At 37.6% G+C, this 22,860-nt stretch overlaps 2 protein-coding genes across 3 annotated transcripts; one reads left to right on the top strand and one right to left on the bottom strand.

The window, feature by feature from the left end:
- Window positions 1–11,616: 11,616 nt before the first annotated feature.
- LOC110765031 (uncharacterized) lies at window positions 11,617–13,667 on the top strand. Its single transcript, XM_021968082.2, has 2 exons — window positions 11,617–11,940; window positions 13,148–13,667. The coding sequence occupies exons 1-2, from the start codon at window positions 11,668–11,670 to the stop codon at window positions 13,259–13,261; spliced, it is 387 nt and encodes a 128-aa protein (XP_021823774.1). The 5' UTR covers window positions 11,617–11,667; the 3' UTR covers window positions 13,262–13,667.
- A 354-nt stretch (window positions 13,668–14,021) lies between these two features.
- LOC110765030 (pentatricopeptide repeat-containing protein At4g20740) lies at window positions 14,022–16,907 on the bottom strand. 2 transcript variants are annotated; one of them, XR_002527967.2, is made up of 2 exons: window positions 14,437–16,907; window positions 14,022–14,331 (listed from the first exon to the last, which is right to left on the bottom strand). XR_002527967.2 is itself a non-coding variant. In XM_021968081.2 (2 exons), the coding sequence occupies exon 1, from the start codon at window positions 16,744–16,746 to the stop codon at window positions 14,584–14,586; it is 2,163 nt and encodes a 720-aa protein (XP_021823773.2). In that variant the 5' UTR covers window positions 16,747–16,906; the 3' UTR covers window positions 14,022–14,331; window positions 14,568–14,583. The 2 variants fall into 2 exon arrangements, 1 of the variants encoding a protein (XP_021823773.2); XM_021968081.2 differs by having other exon boundaries at window positions 14,568–16,906.
- Window positions 16,908–22,860: the final 5,953 nt, after the last annotated feature.

Genomic DNA, 22,860 nt, shown 5'->3' with positions numbered 1-22,860 from the left:
TTCCTTAGACTCATAAAGGGCAATTAAATGAATAACCAGAAGTTTTGTGCACATTTACTCAAATGTAAATTTGGAATTCAAAGCACAATTATTATTTCATTATTGAATCCACATGTTTGAACTTGAAGCTTCAAATATATGAAATTAAATTTTCATGAATATCAAGAACCTGAAGTTTCTTGGTCATCCATATTATTTCAAAGATGGACTTGAAGCTCATATGATTTAAAGGTTTAAGTGGATACTATGAAAATTGAAACTTGCAGTTCTATATTACAAAGGAGAAAAATTACATAATCAGAGTTGCTAAAATATTTAATGCCTCAGAATTTGGGCATCCGTAGGAGAATCTTTGTGTTCCTCATATGTATTCTCCTCGTGAACTTGCAACACAGAAACAAGTTCCTCCAACTCTTTATTACTTTTCTCCAGTCTTCTAAGGTTTTGATTAGCATCATTCAGCCTTCTCCGCAGCATTATGACTTGAGATCTAAGTGCTTGCACTTCTTGTGATCTGGCCAGCAGCCGTTGTCCCAAATTGGTAACTGATGCAGCATACTGCATGCTAGCAACCAGAGAATCATTGACAACACCACTGTATGATCTAAGTGCTAACAATTTTTTGCTCATGGGGAGCAATATTCAAATCCAAAACATTTTGGGGATATGAAGACATTTCTTTTGAATAAGGGTGTGGCAATGAACAAATGTGGCAAAGAACCCCTTAAATACTAGCAAACAGTAAGGAATTTATTCTACTGATATGAATGAATCGTGCTTTGGAAGCTTTGTATGTTAAAAGGGTGAAAACCCCTAATATATGAGTCTTTGTTTCCAGAATTTCATTCCCTCCACTCGAGATTGTCGGCCATTTTCAAATATTGGATTCGACATCTGTGATATTTGTCAAAAGCATTATGACAAATTTGAGGCTAACGTGTGGTTATACGTGGGAGCATATATTCCTACTTTTGCTATATTACCCCCTTTATCTTGAGTATTTTATCATACATCTTGTTATTGCTTTCCAATGATGGATGAGGTACATATCTGATTCCTCCCAAACAATGCTTGGCATGCTTAGTATAAGCTGATTGGTAGCCAAGAATCTCGTTGGCATTTCATTCACACTGTCATACCCATGAGTAACTCTTTTGGAGCCTTTAATATATGCAGTGTTTTGCAATTTTCAAATTTTGCATTAATCTTTCATACTTGTTACATTGTTCATACATATCAGATAGTACAATCATGTGTTGATGAGACAATATATTCCATAATAATTCACGTCCTTTTGCAGAAACAACCCAATTCTCCCCCTAACGAAGGGAAAATTATCTCATCTAAACGATTCCAAAAGTATTATAATCATAGTCTTTTGGAGACAACAAAGAACAGAAACCTCAGTTTCCCTTAATAGAATCACAAAGATACAGTATATCAGAGAATCTCTGGTTCTCACCAACAAGTGATAGGGAAAATGCTTATAATATAAGAGCAAACTCACAACAATCTATAAAAAGTGTGAGGCTTACAACCTTTCTTTGATCATTAGGATGTAGAGAGGTTACATGAAGAACATGAAATATACTGGAAAGATACATATTTTGATGGAAACGTACCATGCTCCATGTTCTAATGATATATCAACCATATTCTGATCCATGAAGTATATGGATCTTTCTCTCTTATCATTTGTGAGAGAGGCGTATATGTTCGGATGAACAATGTCCTCTCTTTCTTACCATAAATGGACCCAGAAGCTCAGTGAACGAGGCTGATACATGATCAAACAATTACTCAAACAAAGTAGTGGATCATGATCAAAGATAATCTTGCTTCTAAAGATCTTGATCAAGGATAATCTTGCTTCCAAGGAAATCTGCAGGATTTCTAAGCATGTCAAGCATTGTTTGGAAGGAATCAGATATATACCTCATCTATCATTGGAAGGCAATAACAAGAGGTATGATAAAATACTCAAGATAAGGGGGTAATATAGCAAAAGTAGGAATATATGCTCCCACGTATAACCACACGTTAGCCTCAAATTTGTCATAATGCTTTTGACAAATATCACAGATGTCGAATCCAATATTTGAAAATGGCCAACAATCTCGAGTGGGGGGAATGAAATTCTGAAAACAAAGACTCGTATATTAGGGGTTTTCACCCTTTTAACATACAAAGCTTCCAAAGCACGGTTCATTCATATCAGTAGAATAAATTCCTTACTGTTTGCCAGTATTTAAGGGGTTCTTTGCCACACTTCTTCATTGCCACACCCTTATTCAAAAGAAATGTCTTCATGTCTCCAAAATATTTTGGATTTGAATATTGCTCCCCATGAGCAAATATTGTTAGCACTGAGATCAGACAGTGGTGTTGTCAATGATTCTCTGGTTGCTAGCATACAGTATGCTACATCAGTTACCAATTTGGGACAACGGCTGCTGGCCAGATCACAAGAAGTGCAAGCACTTAGATCTCAAGTCATAATACTGCGGAGAAGGCTGAATGATGCTAATCAAAACCTTAGAAGACTGGAGAAAAGTAATAAAGAATTGGAGGAACTTGTTTCTGTGTTGCAAGTTCACGAGGAGAATACATATGAGGAACACAAAGATTCTCCTACGGATGCCCAAATTCTGAGGCATTAAATATTTTAGCAACTCTGATTATGTAATTTTTCTCCTTTGTAATATAGAACTGCAAGTTCCAATTTTCATAGTATCCACTTAAACCTTTAAATCATATGAGCTTCAAGTCCATCTTTGAAATAATATGGATGACTAAGAAACTTCAAGTTCTTGATATTCATGAAAATTTAATTTCAAATATTTGAAGCTTCAAGTTCAAACATGTGGATTCAATAATGAAATAATAATTGTGCTTTGAATTCCAAATTTACATTTGAGTAAATGTGCACAAAACTTCTGGTTTTTCATTTAATTGCCCTTTATGAGTCTAAGGAACTGTAGGTCCCCTTTTTGTATATAGCGATAGTTTACCCAAAATGATTACTATTCATGCATACGGTACTGTTACATTATCAAGGAACTTCAAGTCCTTATTTACATGTCGAGGATCAAGGATCTTTCAAGTCCGATCACTTATTTACAAATACAGTACCGGAGAGATTGCCAGCCCTCATATCATTATCATCATCAAGGATCTTTCATGTCCTGATGTAGTTGTATGATAAGGATCAAGATCTTCGGGTCTTAAGTCCTTTTTTTTCAGCTCCGTCATAACGCACATGGAGTTTAGCCAATATTATTTTTCCTTATAAATGTGAACCATATATAATAAGGTGACAGTGGTTGCTTCTGGCAATCATGGTTTCACTGATATCCATATACCAATATATTACCAATCAAGGTATACAAAGTTTGGCTTTGTGCAACTTTTTCCACCCCTTTTTCGGTGGGTTCTTCAACATCAAGTGGAGATAGTATACTTAATTCATTATATTAATATACATAAACTGCAAAATGAAAATTGTTGGAGGATGTCACGTTTGTTGTAGTCTGATTTCTTAATAAACACACAAGGGCAAATAGGATTGTTGGTATATCCTTCTTTTAGTAAATATTTGCTGAGGTGATTGTACCACATTTGACCAAATTGTTTTGAACCATACAATGATCGCCTCAATTTTATTGACAACATGCCCCGTGTCTTAGTATTAGTTGCTTCAGGCAACTTGAGTCCTTCTGGGATTTTCATGTATATATCAGTATCCAAATCAACATATAAATATGCAGTAATGACATCCATGAGTCTCATGTCAAGTTTTTCTGAAACCGCTAAACTTATGAGGTGACGAAACGTAATTGTGTCCATTACTGGAGAGTATGTTTCCTCATAGTCAATCCCAGGCCTTTGTGAAAACTCTTGTGCAATGAGGCGCGCTTTATACCTTGAAATCTCATTTTTCTCATTACGTTTTCTCACAAATACCCACTTATAACCCACAGGTTTAACATTGGGTGGGGTCAGAACAATTGATCCAAAAACACTCCGTTTTTCCAAAGAACTTAGTTCTGCCTGGATTGCATTTTTCCATTTATGCCAATCATTTCTTTGTTTACATTCATCGACGGAGCGAGGCTCAACGTCATCATTTTCTGTGATCTCATTAGCCACTGAGAATGAAAACATTTCATCGATGGTTATTTCATTTCGATCCCACAATTCGTTATTGCATGCATAATTTATGGAGATCTCTTGATTTTTAGGTACCATTTTCTCCTCCGGGACATTTTTCAGATCTACGACATTGTCCTTTTCAGGAAATACTTGTGCCTTTTCAATGGCATTTAGATCATGAACTGTGGGTTCCATATTTGTTTCTTTTTCATAATCAATTTCCTTTGGATTCATTTTTGCCATTGCCTTTCTTTTTCGAGGGGCTGAATCCTTTGAGCCTAATGGCCTGCCACGTTTCTGACGTGCAATTGATGAATCATTTGCTGCAACATTATGATGTTTGACATGAATCTTGTTGGAACTCCAGCAGAGATTCAAAGGACTGCTGAATATTTGAAACAAGAATTCGAAATGAAAGACCTTGGGAAGACACATTATTGTCTAGGGTTGCAAATAGAGCATACTAATAGAGGAATCCTTGTCCATCAATCAACTTACACTGAAAGGGTATTGAAGGGATTTGGAATGGACAAAGCCTATCCTCTTAGCACCCCAATGGTCGTTAGATCTCTTGACACTAAGAAAGATCCATTTCGTCCAAGAGACGAAAATGAACCCATCCTTGGTCCAGAAGTGCCATATCTTAGTGTCATTGGTGCTTTATTATATTTAGCACAATGTACGAGACCAGATATCGCCTTTTCAGTAAATTTGTTGGCACGATATAGTATTGCTCCAACCATTCGACATTGGACCGGAATCAAGCATATTCTACGATATCTTAGTGGAACAATAGGTATGGGCTTATTATATGAACCTAATAATGGGCATAGTATTATTGGATATGCAGATGCAGGGTATCTCTCTGATCCACATAAGGGTCGTTCCCAAACTGGATATGTATTTACCTGTGGAGGGACAACAATCTCATGGCGTTCCATAAAGCAATCATTAGTGGCTACATAATCTAATCACTCAGAAATACTTGCACTGCATGAAGCCAGTCGTGAATGCGTTTGGTTAAGATCAATGATCCATCACATATGGGGCACATGCGATCTACCTTTGGTGACAAATACTCCAACAACCATCTATGAAGATAATGCTACTTGTATCACTCAAATCAAAGCAGGATACATCAAGGGAGACATGACCAAACACATATCACCAAAGTTTTTCCACACACACGAACTTCAGGAGAAGCAAGAAATTGAAGTCAAACAGATACATTCAAATGATAATCTGGCAGACCTTTTCACCAAATCTCTGCCGAAACATACATTTCAAAAACTGGTGCATGGGATTGGATTACGCCGACTTTACAATCAGTAAAATGGATGTATACTTATCAGGGGGAGATATTCATTAGGAACAGGGAGGGTGCTTTCAACAAAGTTTCTATACACTGTACTCTTTTTCCTTCGTCCAGGTTTTTATCCCACTGGGTTTTTCCTGGCAAGGTTTTAATGAGGCAATGTTGCACGCTTATCAGGATCCCCTCTTGCATGACACAGAGCTATTTGAATGTGTACTCTTTTTCCCTTCGTCCATATTTTTTTTCCCATTGGGTTTTTACTGGCAAGGTTTTTAATGAGGCATATTCTCTGTATGGTAGCATCCAAGGGGGAGTGTTATAATATTATAGGGCAATGGATGGATGCCGACCACACTCATATGTGCTTCAATAGCTCATCCCATTCTCCATATTTAGTAATGTAAAGCCTACCACTATGGTAATATTCTATGTATTCCATATGCCTATAAATAGGCTTCAAAGATGAATAAAATGATACACAATACCAAGAGAGAACTTTGAGTATCAAAGATCCGTTTCTTCCATATCCCAACTTCTATCTTCCTTTAATATTTATATAAGTTTTACAACACGTTATTACGAACAAGAGTTTTCCTACTAAAGTGTAAAGGAGGAACCACATGTGTTTTGCTCACCGAACAAAAAAAAAAGTAAAGAAAATAAAGAAAACTAAAGTGTTAATTAGGCAATCACAAACATTACAGTTTTCGTTTTCGCACATAACAATATATACAATGTCATACATACACAAAAATACAAGTCTGGAAGTGAGTCCCCCTACCTGGAATCCAAAGCTTATGCCTCACTTGAATTCTACACCTTTGAACTCAAATTGTTCTTGCTTGGGCAACTGATTCCTAGGCCAACATTTCAAAAATGTTACTAAAAACCCTTATTTTCAATTTAGTCATTATAACTAGCTTTAATTGCACTTTAGTCCTCATACTTGTCAATAATTTCACTTTTGTCCTTATACTTTCCTTTATTTTCACTTTGGCCCCTGTACTTTTTCCAATACATTTCAGTCTTCAGACTTATCCATAATTTCACTTTGGTCCTTACATTTTCCTTTATTTTCACTTTACATATACTTATTTTAAATTATCTTTTGGTTCTTCCACTTTCAAATTCGGCTTCGGCCAACAACTCATACACAAATTTCCAGAAATCAAAGCATCTTAAAAATTTACCTTAATATTGGTCCGAAATCCAACGTGAAGCTCCCAAAGAGAAATAACCAATTCAAACAACACTTGAAAACTAACAAAAGCTTGTTTCAGGTGTACCACTGCCGAGAAAGCTACACTTGTTGGACTGCCACTATTTTTGGATATATTGTAGAGAAAAGAATTCTGAACAAGCTTCATGAAGGAAGTATTGTCATCTGAGCAAGGGAAAAGTGACATACAAGAGTGAATAAGGTACTGTACAGTGATAACAGCAGAATCCGAGGAAGTGACGAACATGCTTACCACAGACATAGGCAGAGTAGTTGGATTGCTCTGATTTTTGGATGTCATAGTTCTCCAACTAAGGAACAACCTTAGAGAATGACGTTTTGTCAAACAAGCAATGGAGATTAAAGAAAACTGTTGAAAACCGAGCTGCAGAAAACTCACCAGCCATGCATAAACATAGAAATGTCATAGCAGGTTCGAGGTAGCTAGATCGGTCTAATGATGCTCATGTTTGGGTATGTTATAGTATTCGAATAGATGAATAACTTTGATGAATGAAGTTTTTTTATTTGAGCTTTCGAAATTGGACTTCTAGAGTGATGAATAGTACCCACGAGTTTGGGTTTTATGAAGAAGAAGAAGAAGAAGAAAAAGATGAACGTTGGTGGTGATAGGAAAATGAAAGAGAAAAGGAGCAGAAGAAGAATAAAAAGCAAGTGTCGGCAGAATTGACCCAAAAAAGAAAAAAGTAGCAGAAGAAGAATAAAAAGCAAGCACAAGTAGTTTGCCACTTTTAACATTTTATTCCTTATCATTTCAATTTGATTAATTTTGTCCTGTAGTTTTCAATTTAAGTAATTCAAGAACAAAATTTAATTTCTATCAAAATAGAGTAACTGCCTATAGTTGTTGAGGGGCATTTCGGTTAAATTATTAAAAAATAAATTCATTTTAAAAATAAACAATCCAAAATGAAGTACCTGTGCTTCGGGCTGTCATGAAACTGCTTCTGGATGTGAGGGAGTGCGAGGGTTTTGATGAGCGTGATGAGGAGATTTTGAAGCTTGTTTCTCATATTAGGTGTTGGGGTTCCAAAACGCACATTTTGAGTGACAATGATTTGGAGGATGTGGCTGGGGGATGGGTTGGGGGAGGTTGAGGGGTTGGGATGGGGGAGTTCAATTTTCCTGTGCCCATTTTCCACAGAGAGATAACGACGGGTTAATTAGAATTGATATTGAATAATAAAACAAATATTGAAAAGAAAACTTTGTTTTTAATGTACTCTTCATCTTCTTCCTCTGGCTATCTAACCACCCAATGAGAAAAACCCACGGATCAAAGTTCAAACCCCTCCCAATCCTTTCAGAAGTTGAAACAATAATAAAGCCCAAATGGGCACTCTTCCACCGTCTTGATCCCTCGCCATATCGATGTCTTCGCCTCCACCTCCAGGGGATTGTAGCCTACGCATCTGGTTCAAGGGTTAATTCAGCACTTAAACCCTTAGCTATCTCTGGTTTTGGCTTGAAGTCAAACAAACACACAAACATCATAAACAAAACAACTCTCTCCCTCCCTCTCAATCCCTAAACTAATTTCCAAAATAAATTAGTAATTCTTTTAGTTGCTGAAGAAACGCATAACATATTCTTCATAAATCAATCCAAAAAATATTAATCAATTCTGTTATGTTCCTCATGTTTCTCGATAACAAAACAAGTCAAAGATAATTAGAATTTGGGAGAAAGGGAAGAAAAGAAACAGACCTAACTTCCAAGGAAATTGTTAATGTGAATGAAGACCCAAACAAGATCGATAAGCCCGTGAAACTACAGAGAGTTTTTAAAAAAAACTTTTTTTATTTTTATTTTTAATATTTGTTGTTTTGAAATTTGAACCATGAGTTAACGGGTGTTATCTCTATGTTCAGTATGGGACAGGTGGCGGAATATTAAGAAAGAAACAGGAGGCCACAGGGAAATTGGGCACAGGAAAATTGAACTCGGGATGGGGTGGAGTTTGTGTAATCTGGATTTCTTTTGTTTTTTGGTTACTATTTTTAAAAAAAATTGTTTTTTTTCTTCTGGGTTTTGGTTATGTTTTTTGTTACCTTTGTTTTTGGACAGAAATGCCCCTCAACCACTAAGGGCAATTACTCTATTTGAACATAAATTAGAATTTGTCCTTAAATTGTTTAAATTGAAAACTACAGCACAAAATTGATCAAATTAAAATGACATAGATCAAAATAGTAAAAGTGACAAATTATAAGGATAAAAATAACTTTTTGCCAAAAATAAAAAGTGTGGTCAGCCCATGTGTGAAAAGTACCCAGATGGTACACCAGTCACGTGGTGTATCCAGAATATATAAAAATTTCTCATTGTGAAAAGTATCCATATGTTCTATGTTTATTGAATGGTATACCAGCCACGTGGTGTACCCGGAACATATAAAAATTTCTCTTAGTGAGTTGATTGATGGTTACAACAGAGAAAGCTGAGGGAGATCAAGATGAAATTATGAGTGAACAAAACTTTCCACCTCTGCATTTTGGTCATTTCAGAATCTCCAGTCCAAATCTTTCAGTCTGTTTCAATGGAACTGTTTCTCATTTCAGCACACAAACACCATTTCATCATCCAAAATGAAAAAATGTCATCAAACCCGTCTGGTGCCCTTTCCATGGTTTGCACCACAACAATTACACTCGCTATCGGTATATTCATAGTCATTTAGTTTAATTTATGTTTTATTTCTTTTCATTGTTTTTCATGTGTGATTTATAGATTGTATTTGAAAAATGGCTAAGGGTGATATTTGCAAATTAAATTTAATTGTGGGTGGCATTTAGCAGTATTTCTCTTCATCAAAAAAGGTAAAGCATGGGAAAGGCATGTGGCCAATTTTAAAATGAGACTAGTGGAAGAAAAGGAAGTGCGGAACCGAAAAAGGAGATAAAATAATGCTGTGAGATTGAAGGGCAGATAAATAAAAGAGAGAAGGAGATGAGAAGATAGCACAGAAGTAAGGGAGACCACCGAAAGAGAGGAGTGAACACGGGGTAGTGGAGAGGGAATAAAGATCAGAAAAGGAAAACAATGATAAAGAGAGAATGTCTGTGAGGATAGGTTGGTAGTAGATGTTGACAAATGTGAGAGGTGTCGAAAAAAAGAGGCAAATTGTGCAAAACAAGACAATAAAGTGAAAGGGAAAAAAGGGCAAGTTATTGGCGTGAAAGAGAAAAGGTAGCAATTTTTCTTCATTTATTTATTTTTATTTTTTATAGAGTAATGGGTAGATGATGTGATTAATTGCAAATGGATAATATCGCTAAAATTAATATAGTGGTAAATAGAGTATCGTTCCAATAAGGATCAAGTTTAATCTAGTAAATACTAGAGTGATTTATTTCTAATTATATCTGAATTAAACGATAAGATGATTAAAATGACGAAAATGTAATTAAGCAAGTAAAATAAGAATAAGTAAACAATGTAAAAGATGAAAATAAAGATGATAAAGCACTAGGACACCGATTTCACCTAGTTTAATCCCACCAAAATCCTTCTAACTTGTCAATCTTAATTACCTAACATGTTGATAATCGTTTTCCCTTACCTCACCAATACTCTCTTCCGAGTTATATTGGTTGTTTTTCGTACCGTCAACCCACTCTATTCCCAGTTGTGGATTTAGATGGTTAATAACCCATTAAGATTTGTGGAAAATATTAAAGACTACACAAACCATAACCTAATCTTCCGAGTTGGCTACGTAATTTATGATACTTGTTACAAGAAACTATTTATTAGGCATCTCCTTTCGGTCTCAACTCAATTCTTCCCATCATACAATTAATGGCCAATTAATTGAAAGCCTTAAGAATGGTAACAAGCACTCAACATGAATAGATAAATAAAATTAACAATATCAAAGAATTTGAGTATTTATAGCTAGGTTACGTCGTAGTCCTAGTAAAAGAAATTAGTTCATGAAAAACTTATTGAGAAACATGATGGTCAATGAGGACATGGAAGGTACTGAATTCTCCAAAAAGTATAAGAAATTCGATTTTGCGCTTGATTAGATAATTTGCTGAGTTGGATCATAGTCATCGGGTTTTATTTAGAAAAAAAACATAATTTTATTCAAACAACAATAAAGAGATGAGTTATAGTTGAGGAAAATTGACTTTCAAGAGGTTAAGCTAAAGAGATGGGTTATAGTTGAAAATACAAAGTGTCAAACATTATTGTTGTAAAAATGGAGATATGATTACTACTTCAGTTTGATGGTTAAGTGCATAGACTCAATTAAAACCTAGTGGAACTAAGTAGTTATAAATCTAATTGTGTCGTTCTTGTGTTGGGATCACATTCTCTATCAATAAATAAAATTTAAAAACAAAAAACTACTTATACAAATAAAAAATAGGATTTCTTCTTTAAATACCACAAAAAACAAGAAAGACGAGAGGGAAAAGTTGCACCTGCCCCATGCCCATGACTTGATATCATGCCCATACATAACACTGATCATCTTAATTCAGCCTATAGGTCACCCTTGTCGTGGAATTGGGCCCAGTTGTGTGGTGAAACGAGGCTCTGATACCAAATGTTATGAACTCTTAGATAGAACCTGTCCCTAAAAAACGGCTTGTAAGGGAAGAGTGCCCATGAGCCCTTAAACCACTTTAAGATATGCTTATTTTGACAACGTGGGATCTTGAGTCCTAACACTAACCTTGACGCTTTTACACCGGAGTTTCTTTGGTCCTATGTGTGTATCAATAGAGGTATCCTTGTGCACTTATTGTTGCCGGTGGCCTCCGTATGATGTTTGTGATTGACGTTTGTGCATATAAATACAATCTATTGTCTTTCTCTAAAAATTAAAAAAAAATTATAAATTTTGAAAAAGAAAACAAGAAAGACAATGTTAACGTGACCCGCAGTGATTTTATAAAAGCGAAATGATAACGTTATCCACTCCGAGCGGAAAAGCTAAGCTGCTACCATGGCAAGGCTTCTCATCTCCAACACAGCCTCTCTCACTCTCTCTCCACCAGCCCCGTCCTCACGTGCTCTACTCAACCCCCCGCACGTGCCCATATCGCCGGCGACTCGATTTTCCGGCCGGCAACCCAGAGGCCTAACGGTGGTGACACGTGCCGGTCCCACCACGAACCAGTACGTGTTCGCATTCGTTATGCCACTCTCTCTGATCGCTGTCACTGTCTTCACCTCTATGAGAATCGCCGATAAGCTCGACGAAGACTTTCTTGAAGAGGTTTGTGAAATTTCTGCAACTGGGTTTTTGTCTTTATTTGCATGCGGTCTGAGATGTTAAAGTTCATGTGGGTTTTGGGTTTTGTTGAAATTGCAAGTGTTTTTATTTTTCTTTTCGTTTTTGTGGTGATTGGAATGAACAAGATTGCCAATGATTTCTTTCATATGGAATATAAAATGTGGCAATTGAACTGTTAGGCAAGCCTTCAATGTTTTCCCATCATTCTGCTCTGTCAAGATGTTTTTTTTTTCCTCTTATGTACCCTGTTTTGTAACAGCGCACAATATGAAGTGTATGTAAATGTTCTATAGTAGTTTTCTCATTATGTTTAAATTTTGATGTCGTAATCACCCCGAAATGGAACAATAACGAAAATTAGGAGCTTTTATCGACATGTTCCTGTGAAATGTAAAATGCATATTCACATATAATCTCAATTTTGTTTTTAATCATGATTTCGGTTATATCTGGTATTGTCTGATGGCATGTTCTTAGACATGTTATGCAACTCCAATGGCATGCTCTTAGAGACATGTTATGCAACTCCAATGGAATGTTCTTAGACATGTGCATTAAAAAGAATACTCGGTTTAAAATTAGGGACAATATATCTTCTGCTGCTGTTTTGACAGAAGCTTTTATCTTTGTTTTCTAAATATTTCTTTGAAGCCATCCCATGATGACATGATTCAAATCTTTGAGTATTGATTCCATATTGTAATGGGAACAATCATATGTTTTCCTCTTTTCGTTAATGTAAAAAACTATCTTTGGAACCCCTAGGTGAACAGGAGGGGCCGGAAAGTGAGAGTTTTGCAAATAGAGTAATTTCATAATCTGTTTGTTTGTGATGTTCTTTTTCTCCTTCTCCAATTAGTTGTTTTGTTTATGAACTACCAGATTCTGGAAACTCAATCAACAAAGCATTGTCCGAGATACTTGTGGTCTGCCAAGCAAATTATTTATTTCATTTGCGATTATAGTAACTGTTAATTCATGGGATAACACGTCTCTTCTTCACAGCTTAACTTTTGTTGGTCTCACATTATGATTAGCCTTTGAAGAAAATTATACCACAAGAAATATGGAAAACCTGCTGCAATTGTCATTATCCTGACTGCTTATATTTTTGTATGCGTGCATGTGTCGTTTTTTTTTCTCTCCATATTTTTGTAAGTAAGTAGTGTTGTTTGTATTGTTGATGTAGATTGCAATTAACCAAGCGATCAGGGAAACTGATGAGGATGATGAAGTTGACATGTCTATAGAAGAAAAACCTGCCCTTCCACGAACACGCAACCGACCGAAAAGGGAAGTCTAAACTTTCTTTTTGCTGCTTGGTAAGGTTTAGTTTTATATTTCAGATCAGCGTGCCGTCATGAATGGTGATTCTTTGAATGTAAGGGAAAGAAGGGGATGCAGGGAAACTTATACGCTTTGACAATTTTGTATGTCAAATGAGTATTGACATTAGAATGTTGTGCCGATAGCCTTTGAGCCTAATGGCACCTTCTCTTCGTTCCTTGAGAATTAGAGTGCTTGCATTGTGTTTCTATTGTTTGTAAAAAGAAATATGGAATGAAAATATACAGTTTGTATAATAGGCAGGGGAGGTTTTGCTGTTAGTGTTCCGATAAGCATGTTCTTGGTTGCTAGCAGAAGTGCGTACAATCTGAAGGATTTTACAGAGTATTCATATAGATGAATAGAATGATTTCTTCTTTAAATTTCGAATCGTTGTAAGTGAAGTTATTGTCAATTCTGAGATGATAATTTATTTCAAGATGCAGAATACAAAGTTGGAAAGGTTCATTAAATAAACCTGCTATGCCAAAAGTCAAAAGTCGCCTTGAATATTGCGCATTACATGAAATTGGCATTACGATTGCGGTCACAATTTGTCTCACAAATTATGAACATTTCAGATCTGTGTTCTTTGACCTATTGCAAAAAACTTAGGAAACATCAACTTATGAACATTTCCCCTAAACCCTAATATCTACCCCTGCTATAAATGGAATATCAACCCTCATAGACTTTCTTACAAAAACAACAATAATTTGATTGGTAGACTTGGTTACTGGAAGACAAATAACCATGTAAACGGCTTAGACCTGTACACAGAATGGAAGTTCTGAACTAGGTTTTCTTCTCCACATATATCAAGAATCAGTCTGCCCCATCCACATCCATATGCGGGCCTCTCTGCAACTTTTTCAACCCATCATCTCCCCCGTTTGAGCCTTCCATTTGTGCTTAATCTCTGATAAACAAAATATTCTTGATTCTTGAAGATAACTTGAAGATAATTTTAACACCTCTTTGCGCTTAATCTCTGATAAACAAAATATTCTTGATTCTTTTCCAAAATATGCCGAGCTAAAGCACAATCTAGAAAGAAAAAAGAAGAAGCAAGAATCAGCTTGCTAAAGCACATTAATTGACAATAAAGGATCTCACTAGGTTTAACACAAGGTTTTAGAGAAGTAAACTGACCTGTTGGAGAAATTTATGAGTTCATGCATTAAAAGCAAATTGCAACAGAAGGTGCGTACTCCCCAATGGGTTATGGACTATCTTATACATATTAAACATGTTAAAAGCCAAGTAACCAGTGAATTCAGTACCTGGCTTCATAATTCATCACGACAGCAGTTTACAACCCTTTGCTTTCAACTTGGATTCTAAACCGAAAAACTTCAATCCTGACACCACCAGATCCGCCGTCTTCTTCTTCATGTGTTCAATTAATACTTCATCATACACAATCATATTGGCTTCTGTTAAAAGTTTGCGCTCTTTCAAATTAGAAAATATCTTCCTTGCCTCCTCTATTGTTCCATGCTTACACATCCCAGAGATTATAGCAGAGTATATAACATCATCCGGAGGGCAACCCTGCTGCATCATCTCGTTTAGTACTTCAATCACCTTCTCAGCATTATTAGATTTACATGCTTGGAGAATGGTAAGAGAATACTTAAATTCCATGGGCCCACTTGTCACACTGGCCAAGCAGTCACGAACAAGCAGCATAACTGTATCAATCTCGCCAACTTTGCAAAGACCTCTTGCAAGAGAACAATAAGCAGAGATAGAAGGAACACAAGACATCTCAATTATCTTATTATGAGAGGCACAAGCATCATGGATGTCCTCATCTTCAACAAAACACATAATTGCAATGCTATAAGTAGACGCGTCGGGCTGCAAATCCACATCCTTCATTTCATTAAAGAGAGACAATGCTTTCTTCACTTTCCCAGATTTCTGGAGGGCCCCCATAAGGATATTGTAGATTCCAACACTATAATAACCTTTAACTTTCAACTCCCCAAACACTTCCAAAGCTAAAGGTACTCCATCCTCCTTTCCTACCATAAAGGAAAAGAATTTTGAAAGATCATCAATAACAGGAAAACCAAATTTCTCCATCTCTGCAAGCATATCGTAAAAGTTATCCATTCTTCTCGTCTCAGCATAAGACACCAAAATGGGATTCACCGTAGCAAAATCTGGCTGAAGACCCTCTTGAACTGTAACTCGGAAAATCTTATAAGCTTTGTCAACCCGCTTCGCATTACATAAACCCTCAATAAGAGAATTATATATCCCCAAATCTGCCCTATACCCTGAATCCATCAAATCCTTCAACAAATCACATGCCGCTCCAACCTTCCTGTCTGCCACGAACCCCTCAGTCAACACCCCATAAATCGCTCTATCAATCAGGAAACCCTTAACCTTCATCTCCCTAAACAACTCGTATCCTTTCTCCACCCTCCCTCCCTTACACAGACCCGTAACCAGAGTTGCATATGCCATAACGTCCGCCTCTACCCCATCTCTCTTCATTTCCTCCCAAACCCTCAAACAGCCGTCCAAGTTCCCCTCTGAAATCAAAACCTTAATCATTGCCGTGTATGCAAACACGTCAGGTTTACACAAATTCACCCTCATTCTTTCCAAAAGCTGCAACATTTCATCAATTCTTCCCATTTTACAAAGACCCTTTATCAAGATCATAAAAGTAACACTCTCCTCGACCAACCCATCACCCCTAAAGTCTTCGTAAACCGATAACGCCAAATCCAAATAACCCGACTTCACTAATGCATCCATGATCCTATTGTACAAGAAAACCCTGGGTTTAACCCCAAATTTTTTCATTTTTTCATACACGTAATAAACCCTAAGACCTCTATTGGCATCGGAGTGCATTCTGATGAGAATCTCAAACTGTTTCTCGCTGGGCGGTTTGCCCTGCGAGTCCATCAACTCTGGGACTTGGTCCGCGGACCGGAACCGGTTGGACCGGTTCAGACAATAGGTCAAGGCATTGTAGGAAGCATAAGTGTGCTTGAAACCCTTTTGCTTACCTGCCCAGTGGAAGAACTTGGAAGCGGAGACGGGGTCGTTTTGGACCTTGAGCACCTCGGCGACGAGGTCGGGCGTAACCCGGCGGAGCTTTCGGAGCTCCGAGACGACTGGTGGGCCCCAGTGGTTCTGGTTCTTGCGGAACGCGTCGAGAATGAAGCGCGCGATAGGGGAGAGAAATGAGAGGAGTGTCGTGTCGGCAGGGTTGGATGATGAAGTGGACGGCGAGGATTGGGGGAGGTGTGGGTCCCATTTGGAGAGTTCGAAGGGGTGAGATTGGGGGGCGGCGGTGGGGTATTTGCGGTTTGGGAGGGAGACGCGGTTGGAGAAGAGGCCGCCGCGGACTGTAAGGCGGTTTTGTGAGGGCTTGCGGTGGCCGTGGAAGAAGGTGAAGTTTTGGGGTTTAGAGGGTGGGGACTGAGGTGGCATTTTACAACTTGTGTCTGCCCCTATTACTCTCTTTCAGTCTTTCTAAAATTCCTTCCACTTGATAAAATAGAAAGACTGGAAAGAAGAATGGAAAATGAGTGAACTTTCGCTAAAAAATTTAACTGCATTGATCGGAATCGGTTACCGCCCCCAACTTTAACGAGCATTTTCGGGACTAGTCAGAGACCAGGAGTAATTTTTGGGTGTCTATTAATATGAAAATCAAACCAAATCAAACCGTGTGTAAGTTTCAGTTTCGGAGTTAATTTGAGTATTAAAGCAAACTAAACTGGACCGAACGAGCACAACACGAGATTTTGTTTTCTTAACACTCCAAGACTAAATTTTCAAGCTTTCTCACATCCTTCCTACTCGCTTTCACCTCTACCCATCACTATGACTATGTTTAGTGCTAAATTTAAGGTATGTTAAAGAAAGAAATTGAGAAAAACTTCCACATTTTGTCAAAGTTTAAGGTAGAAGATGAAAGGCAGTCAATCTCCAAAAAAAGCAGCGTGGTCTTCAGCAAAAACGTGAAAGATAACATGCTGTGCTCTCTAGCATTCTGGGGGTGCTCTGTGTCTCGGTCCATGAAAAGTATCTTGGTTTGCCTACTTTTGTGGGTCGGGCTAAACGCATGGTCTTTGCTTCCCTAAAAGAAAAGTTGTGGAAAAAGCTTGAAGGGTGGAAAGGTAAGCTTTTGAGTGGGGCTGGTAGGGAGATTTTGATTAAGGCAGTGGCTCAATCTCTACCAACTTACACTATGAACTGCTTTTTGCTACCTAAAGGCTTCTGTGATGAATTAAACAGTGTTGTTGCTAAATTTTGGTGGAGTGGGGATAAAGACAAACGGAAGATTCATTGGTTGCCTTGGAAGAAGTTGTGCAACTATAAGTTGGAAGGTGGTTTGAATTTTCGCAAACTTTGTGCTTTCAATTTAGCCCTCTTGGCCAAACAGGGATGGCGGCTAAGTCAACAGCCTAACTCTTTGGTGGCTCGTTTATTTCGGGCTAAGTACTACCCCGGGTCTGACTTTATGTTTGCCCCCGAAGAGAATAACCCTTCCTTTTGTTGGCGTAGCATGTTCGCTGCCAGACAGGTTTTGGAGAGACGAAGAAGCCTAAACCGAGATTAGCAATAGACGAAGAAGCCTAAGCTCTTAAGCTAAGTTTCCATCATTCGACATGGGATACTCTCAACAGTTATACAAATACGAAAATAGAAGTAACATTATTGTTTACGTATTTTCAGCCGTATCTAAGTTTTTCCAGGGATGGGCATTATTACCGAAAATCCGACCGAACCGCCCGAACCAGACCGCTTTAGGTGGTTTGGTTCGGTTTTTATATTTAAAAATCATAGAATCAACAAAAAACCGATCGAACCGGCGCTGAACCGGGTTGGATTGGTTTTTTTCCCTTCAAACTGCTAAAAACCGGACTGGACCGCCTATTATTATTATTATGGCTTAAATGCAAAAATGATCCCTGTGTTTTACTACGTTAGCTAATTTAGTCCCTGTGTTTTCAATTTAGCCAATTCGGTCCCTGTGTTTAGGACCGTTAGTCAATGTTGTCCATTCCCTTAAATTTGTTGTTAAATACACATAATAAACATTTTTGTGTCTTTTAAAAACCTATAAACTTTTTTAAATTAATATAAAAATATTAAAAATTCATTAAAAGTAAATCATAACACGAGAAAAGAAGAAACTTGAAGAAAAAAAATGTTGTCGGGGAGGGGATGATTTGCCCAACGAATGGAGAGGTGGGAAGGAGAGTGATGAGCAGAGGGGCAAGACCAAGAGGGAGAGAAACAAACGAAACCAGAAACTAATTGTTTGGGCCCAAATTTGGCACGCCGAAAACAAAAGCCCACACCATCTCCTAGGCCGCCTGTTTCAGACGACCTCAAGCCCATCAGCACGACCCAGCCCATTAAACAAGTGGACAGGCCAAGAACAATAAACCTGGCCCAAGACGTTAAGAGGCCTGGAAACAGTGAAAATCAGAAAGCAACTTGGGCCTTGGAAGAACTAGAATGGGGCTCAAAACACAAACTAAACCCAACTGATCTTTTAAAAACAGTCCCACGTGACCCATGACTAAGAAAAGTCAACAAAATCGGCTGAAATCAAGATTGAACAGGAGCAGGTATAAAAGAAGGACGTTTCTGAAAAACTCTGTTGCCAGAAGACCAAGCCCCGTTTTGTTTATTCGAAAGATATCCTTCTGCACCAAAGAAGGCGCCATTTTCAAAGGATAAGCACACGCTGTTTCTATGAAAAGGAGATAAAGCGGGAAACAGGGAGTTGTTCAAAAACTGGGCAAAAGCAGTTGAAATGGAAGAACAGTATGGCACCCCATCAAAACGCAGGGAAATGATCACTTCAAGAAACTAATTGATAAATGCTCGCACCCCAGAAAATGGATGGAACCCCTGCTTATTTCAAATTAAAAATTAAAAAGATCTTTTGATTACTTGCCATCCACTTTCAAAAGAACATTTCATATATATATAAGAGGGGGTGAACGGAAAAAAGGACAACCAACCAACTCAACCAAAACCCAGTCAAAAGACAAACACTCAAAATGATCACTTGATCACAAGAACTCCAAGCTAAGTCCAAACAGACCCAGAGTCTGAAGCATCTTAATTTCAAAAGCTTTTCAACAAGCTTGCAGAATCATCCTGTTTTTCTCCCAGCAAAGACAGCTGAACCACTGTTTCTGATTTGAATTCCAGTCCACAAATCAACAATAACGAGGTCTCTCTCTCGTTACAAATTTGATTCAGCAGAGCTAAGGCAAGCAGAGTTTTGAGTTTTCTCAAATATGAAAACCTCAACAAATTTATGAAGAGCCCTGACTAAGCAGCACAGGTATTACATCCCATTTCCAGCTCGAGTCCAGCCACTTCTGCCCCTTTCAGACTGGAGAAGTCCCAGTTCTGCCCATCCAAAAGCCTTCCAGGGTTCGAAATAGATTAAAGCTCTGCCAAACTTAAGCTTTGGTATCGATTTGCAGCTGAAGCCTAGCAGTTGAAGTTGTTAAAGATCCTGCCCAGCACGGGCATATCCAGTCCAGCCCAGAACAGAGGCAACTATTCAGACAGAAATGGAAGCACAACCCTCTTCTTGTCCTTGTATAGTCAGTTTTTCCCTTTTTGAGTCTTGTAAAAGGGAGTTCTGCCTGAAATTGGTTCAATCTGTCATCTTTCATTCTGGCCAGAACTGCCAGTTTTTGTACTGAGGAAAATTGTAAAAGTCCTTACCAGTCTAAGGCATAGAAAAGAACTTACTTGGGAGATATTCCTCACCCAAATTCACAATCGCTTGTTCAAAGTCAGTAGCTTGGGGCGCAAGTTATTTTTACTCTCAAATCTGTTAGAATTGAAAAATTGCTAACGGTGGCACGCTCGACACACAAAGAAAGTTAATTTATTGACCAACCATGGTCTTTAAATTAATGAGGAACTTTACCCTACCATCACAGGTACACAAAAAGGGGTGAACACTAATACAAGGAAAACCCCACAAGGCACTACCTACTGAAACATTCGAAAACGTGAAGGTAAGGATTGTTCTTGAGAGAGATAGTGAGGTGGATCGGAGTTGGGGTGGTGGGTTGTTGTTGGGAGAAAGAGAGAAGAGAGAAGGGTGGTGAATTGTGGCTGGTGGGTGGGATTGAAGCAAGGTGGTGGTGGCGGTTGGGATTAGAGTTGGCGTCTTTCTCTTTTTGATTTTTTTGTTTTAGTTTTTTTTGGTTTTGCTCTTATTTATTTAACTTTAAATTGTATTCAAATAGTAATTTTTTAAATTAATATTTAAGTAGTTTTTAATTTTTTTAACAAAAATTTAACGGAATGGATAACATTGGCTAACGGTCCTAAACACATGGACCGAATTGGCCAAATTGAAAACACAGGGACTAAATTGGCCAACGTAATAAAACACAAGGACCTTTTTTGCATTTAAGCCTATTAGTATTTATTTTATTAAAAAAATACACTTGTCAGCATATTATTCGTCGATTCTAAGCCATTCCATACTCCTTGCTACACCGGATCCGTAGAGAAACCCTAAACATTTTCAAGGGTTTCAAAAAAATTTTCAATCCGCCTCTTGCTTTCCTGTTTCTTCTTCGTTCTTCCTCTCTGTCTCTAGCCTCTGCGCCTCTCACTCTCTAGCCTCTGAGCCTCTCACTCTCTCAGACTCTCTCCAGATTTCACACGAATCACGATCTCAACCACTATCACTCTCTCTCTCTCTCTCTCTCTCTCTCTCTCTCACCCACTCTCTCTAAGTGACTCAGTCTCACTCTCAATCGCTCTCGCTCCCCTCTGCCTCTCTCGCTCTCTCTGTCTCTCGCTCAGCCACTATCGCTCTCTTTCACCCGCTCTCTCATAGTCATCAAAGGTCTCCCTCTCTCGATTTTTGTTGGTCTGAGGTAATAATATTTTGAAACCCTAATTCAAAATTTAGGGATTTTTGTTGATTTCTGTTAATTCTATTTATATATTCTGACTTTGTATATATATTTTTTCTGGACAGAATTGATTTGAAGGCAAAGTTTTTCCAAATTGGCTTGCTGGCTGTGTTTATTTCTGGTATGGAATTGTTGCAGATATTGAGTAATAATTTAATTTGTATGATTGGTTGTTGTTTTGGTTGCTGTTTGAATAAGAGCTGTATTACCGTTGAAAATTGTTGTTGGTTTATAATTGTATTTGTTGCTGTTTTGTACTTTTATTTTTGTTGTTGTTTCAGTTGCTATAAGAATCATGAATTATGAGCATATAAGAATCAACTTTTTCCAGGCTTAACTTTTGAACCCGTTGAAAATTGTTGTTGGTTTATACTTGTATTTGTTGCTGTTTTGTACTTTTATTTTTGTTGTTGTTTCAGTTGCTATAAGAATCATGAATTATGAGCATATAAGAACCTTGAGGAAACAAAAAGGTTGTTCTATTTCTAGCTTTCCCAGATTCTATTTTGCTTCTTCTTTTCCATGAAAAAATAGCTGCAGCCAGCCCTTCAAGTTTGTCTGCAACAAGAATCTATAGTCATGTGGAGGGTATGCATTAATGAACTGAATTAATTACTAATTAACTGGTTGAAAACCGAGGATTAGCATGTGAACAAGTGGGGGATGAAAATGGATTAATTAATTACTAATTAACTGGCTGAAACCCTGTTTCAACTATTAATATGTTTACTAACTGTTTTTTCTTATGTTTACTATCAAATCCTTTTTATGTTTATATAATTTTTTTCTGCGCAGAATTGATTTGAAGGCAAATTTTTTTTCAAATTGGCTTGCTGGCTGTGCATATTTTCTGGTATGGAATTGTTGCTGTTTTATTTGCTATTTTTGCTGTATATTTGTTATTTTTGGAAATAATTGCATAATTCAATAACGTGATTTGGCAGATATTGATTAATAATTTAATTTTTATGATTGGTGGTTGTTTCGGTTGTTATATTTATTTTTGATTGTTGTACCTCTGCATTTCATTTTCGTAGGGTATTATTAATTTCATGGAAGGAGAATCTGAAACCCCTGTTTCAACTAACCCACCACCACCACCACCACCACCACCAGCCCCTCCACAATCAGCCCCTAGCACTTTAAGAAAAAGAAAGCCTTGTAAGAGTGCTTCTGGGGTTTGGGATCATTTCACAAAGATAAAGTGTGAGAATGATACTAGTGAGCCTAGATGCATATGCAAGTACTGTAAAAAGGACTATGCATGTGATGGTAAAAGGAATGGCACATTCACTTTGTGGCACCATTTGAGAAGTCAATGTAAGAATTCTCCATTGAGACATGAGAAAAAACAAAAAGTCCTTTCATTTGAGGGCCAAGAGAAAGGGGGTAACCTAGTAGCACATGCATTTAGTAAAGAGAGATGTAGAATTGCATGTGTCAAGATGATTATTCGGGATGAGCTTCCATTTAGTCATGTGGAGGGTATTGGGTTTCGTGAATTTTTGAAGGAGGCACAACCTAGATTTGATTTGCCATCTCGTAGGACAATTGCTAGAGATGTGTGGGATCTCTATCAAGAGGAGAAAGGTAAAATCAAGAGTGTCTTAACACATAAGGCACAAAG

Source organism: Prunus avium, chromosome 2, assembly GCF_965620075.1.
Source record: "Prunus avium chromosome 2, drPruAviu1.hap1.1, whole genome shotgun sequence".
Taxonomy (NCBI): Eukaryota; Viridiplantae; Streptophyta; class Magnoliopsida; order Rosales; family Rosaceae; genus Prunus; species Prunus avium.
This window is presented reverse-complemented; position numbering and strand designations above follow the sequence as displayed.

Bases quoted from the DNA above. Each gene is read 5' to 3' on its own strand.
- LOC110765031 (XM_021968082.2), top strand. From the start codon at position 11,668: ATGGCAAGGCTTCTCATCTCCAACACAGCCTCTCTCACTCTCTCTCCA. The intron at 11,941-13,147 runs GTTTGTGAAATT...TTGTTGATGTAG, and splicing joins ACGAAGACTTTCTTGAAGAG to ATTGCAATTAACCAAGCGAT.
- LOC110765030 (XM_021968081.2), bottom strand. From the start codon at position 16,746: ATGCCACCTCAGTCCCCACCCTCTAAACCCCAAAACTTCACCTTCTTC.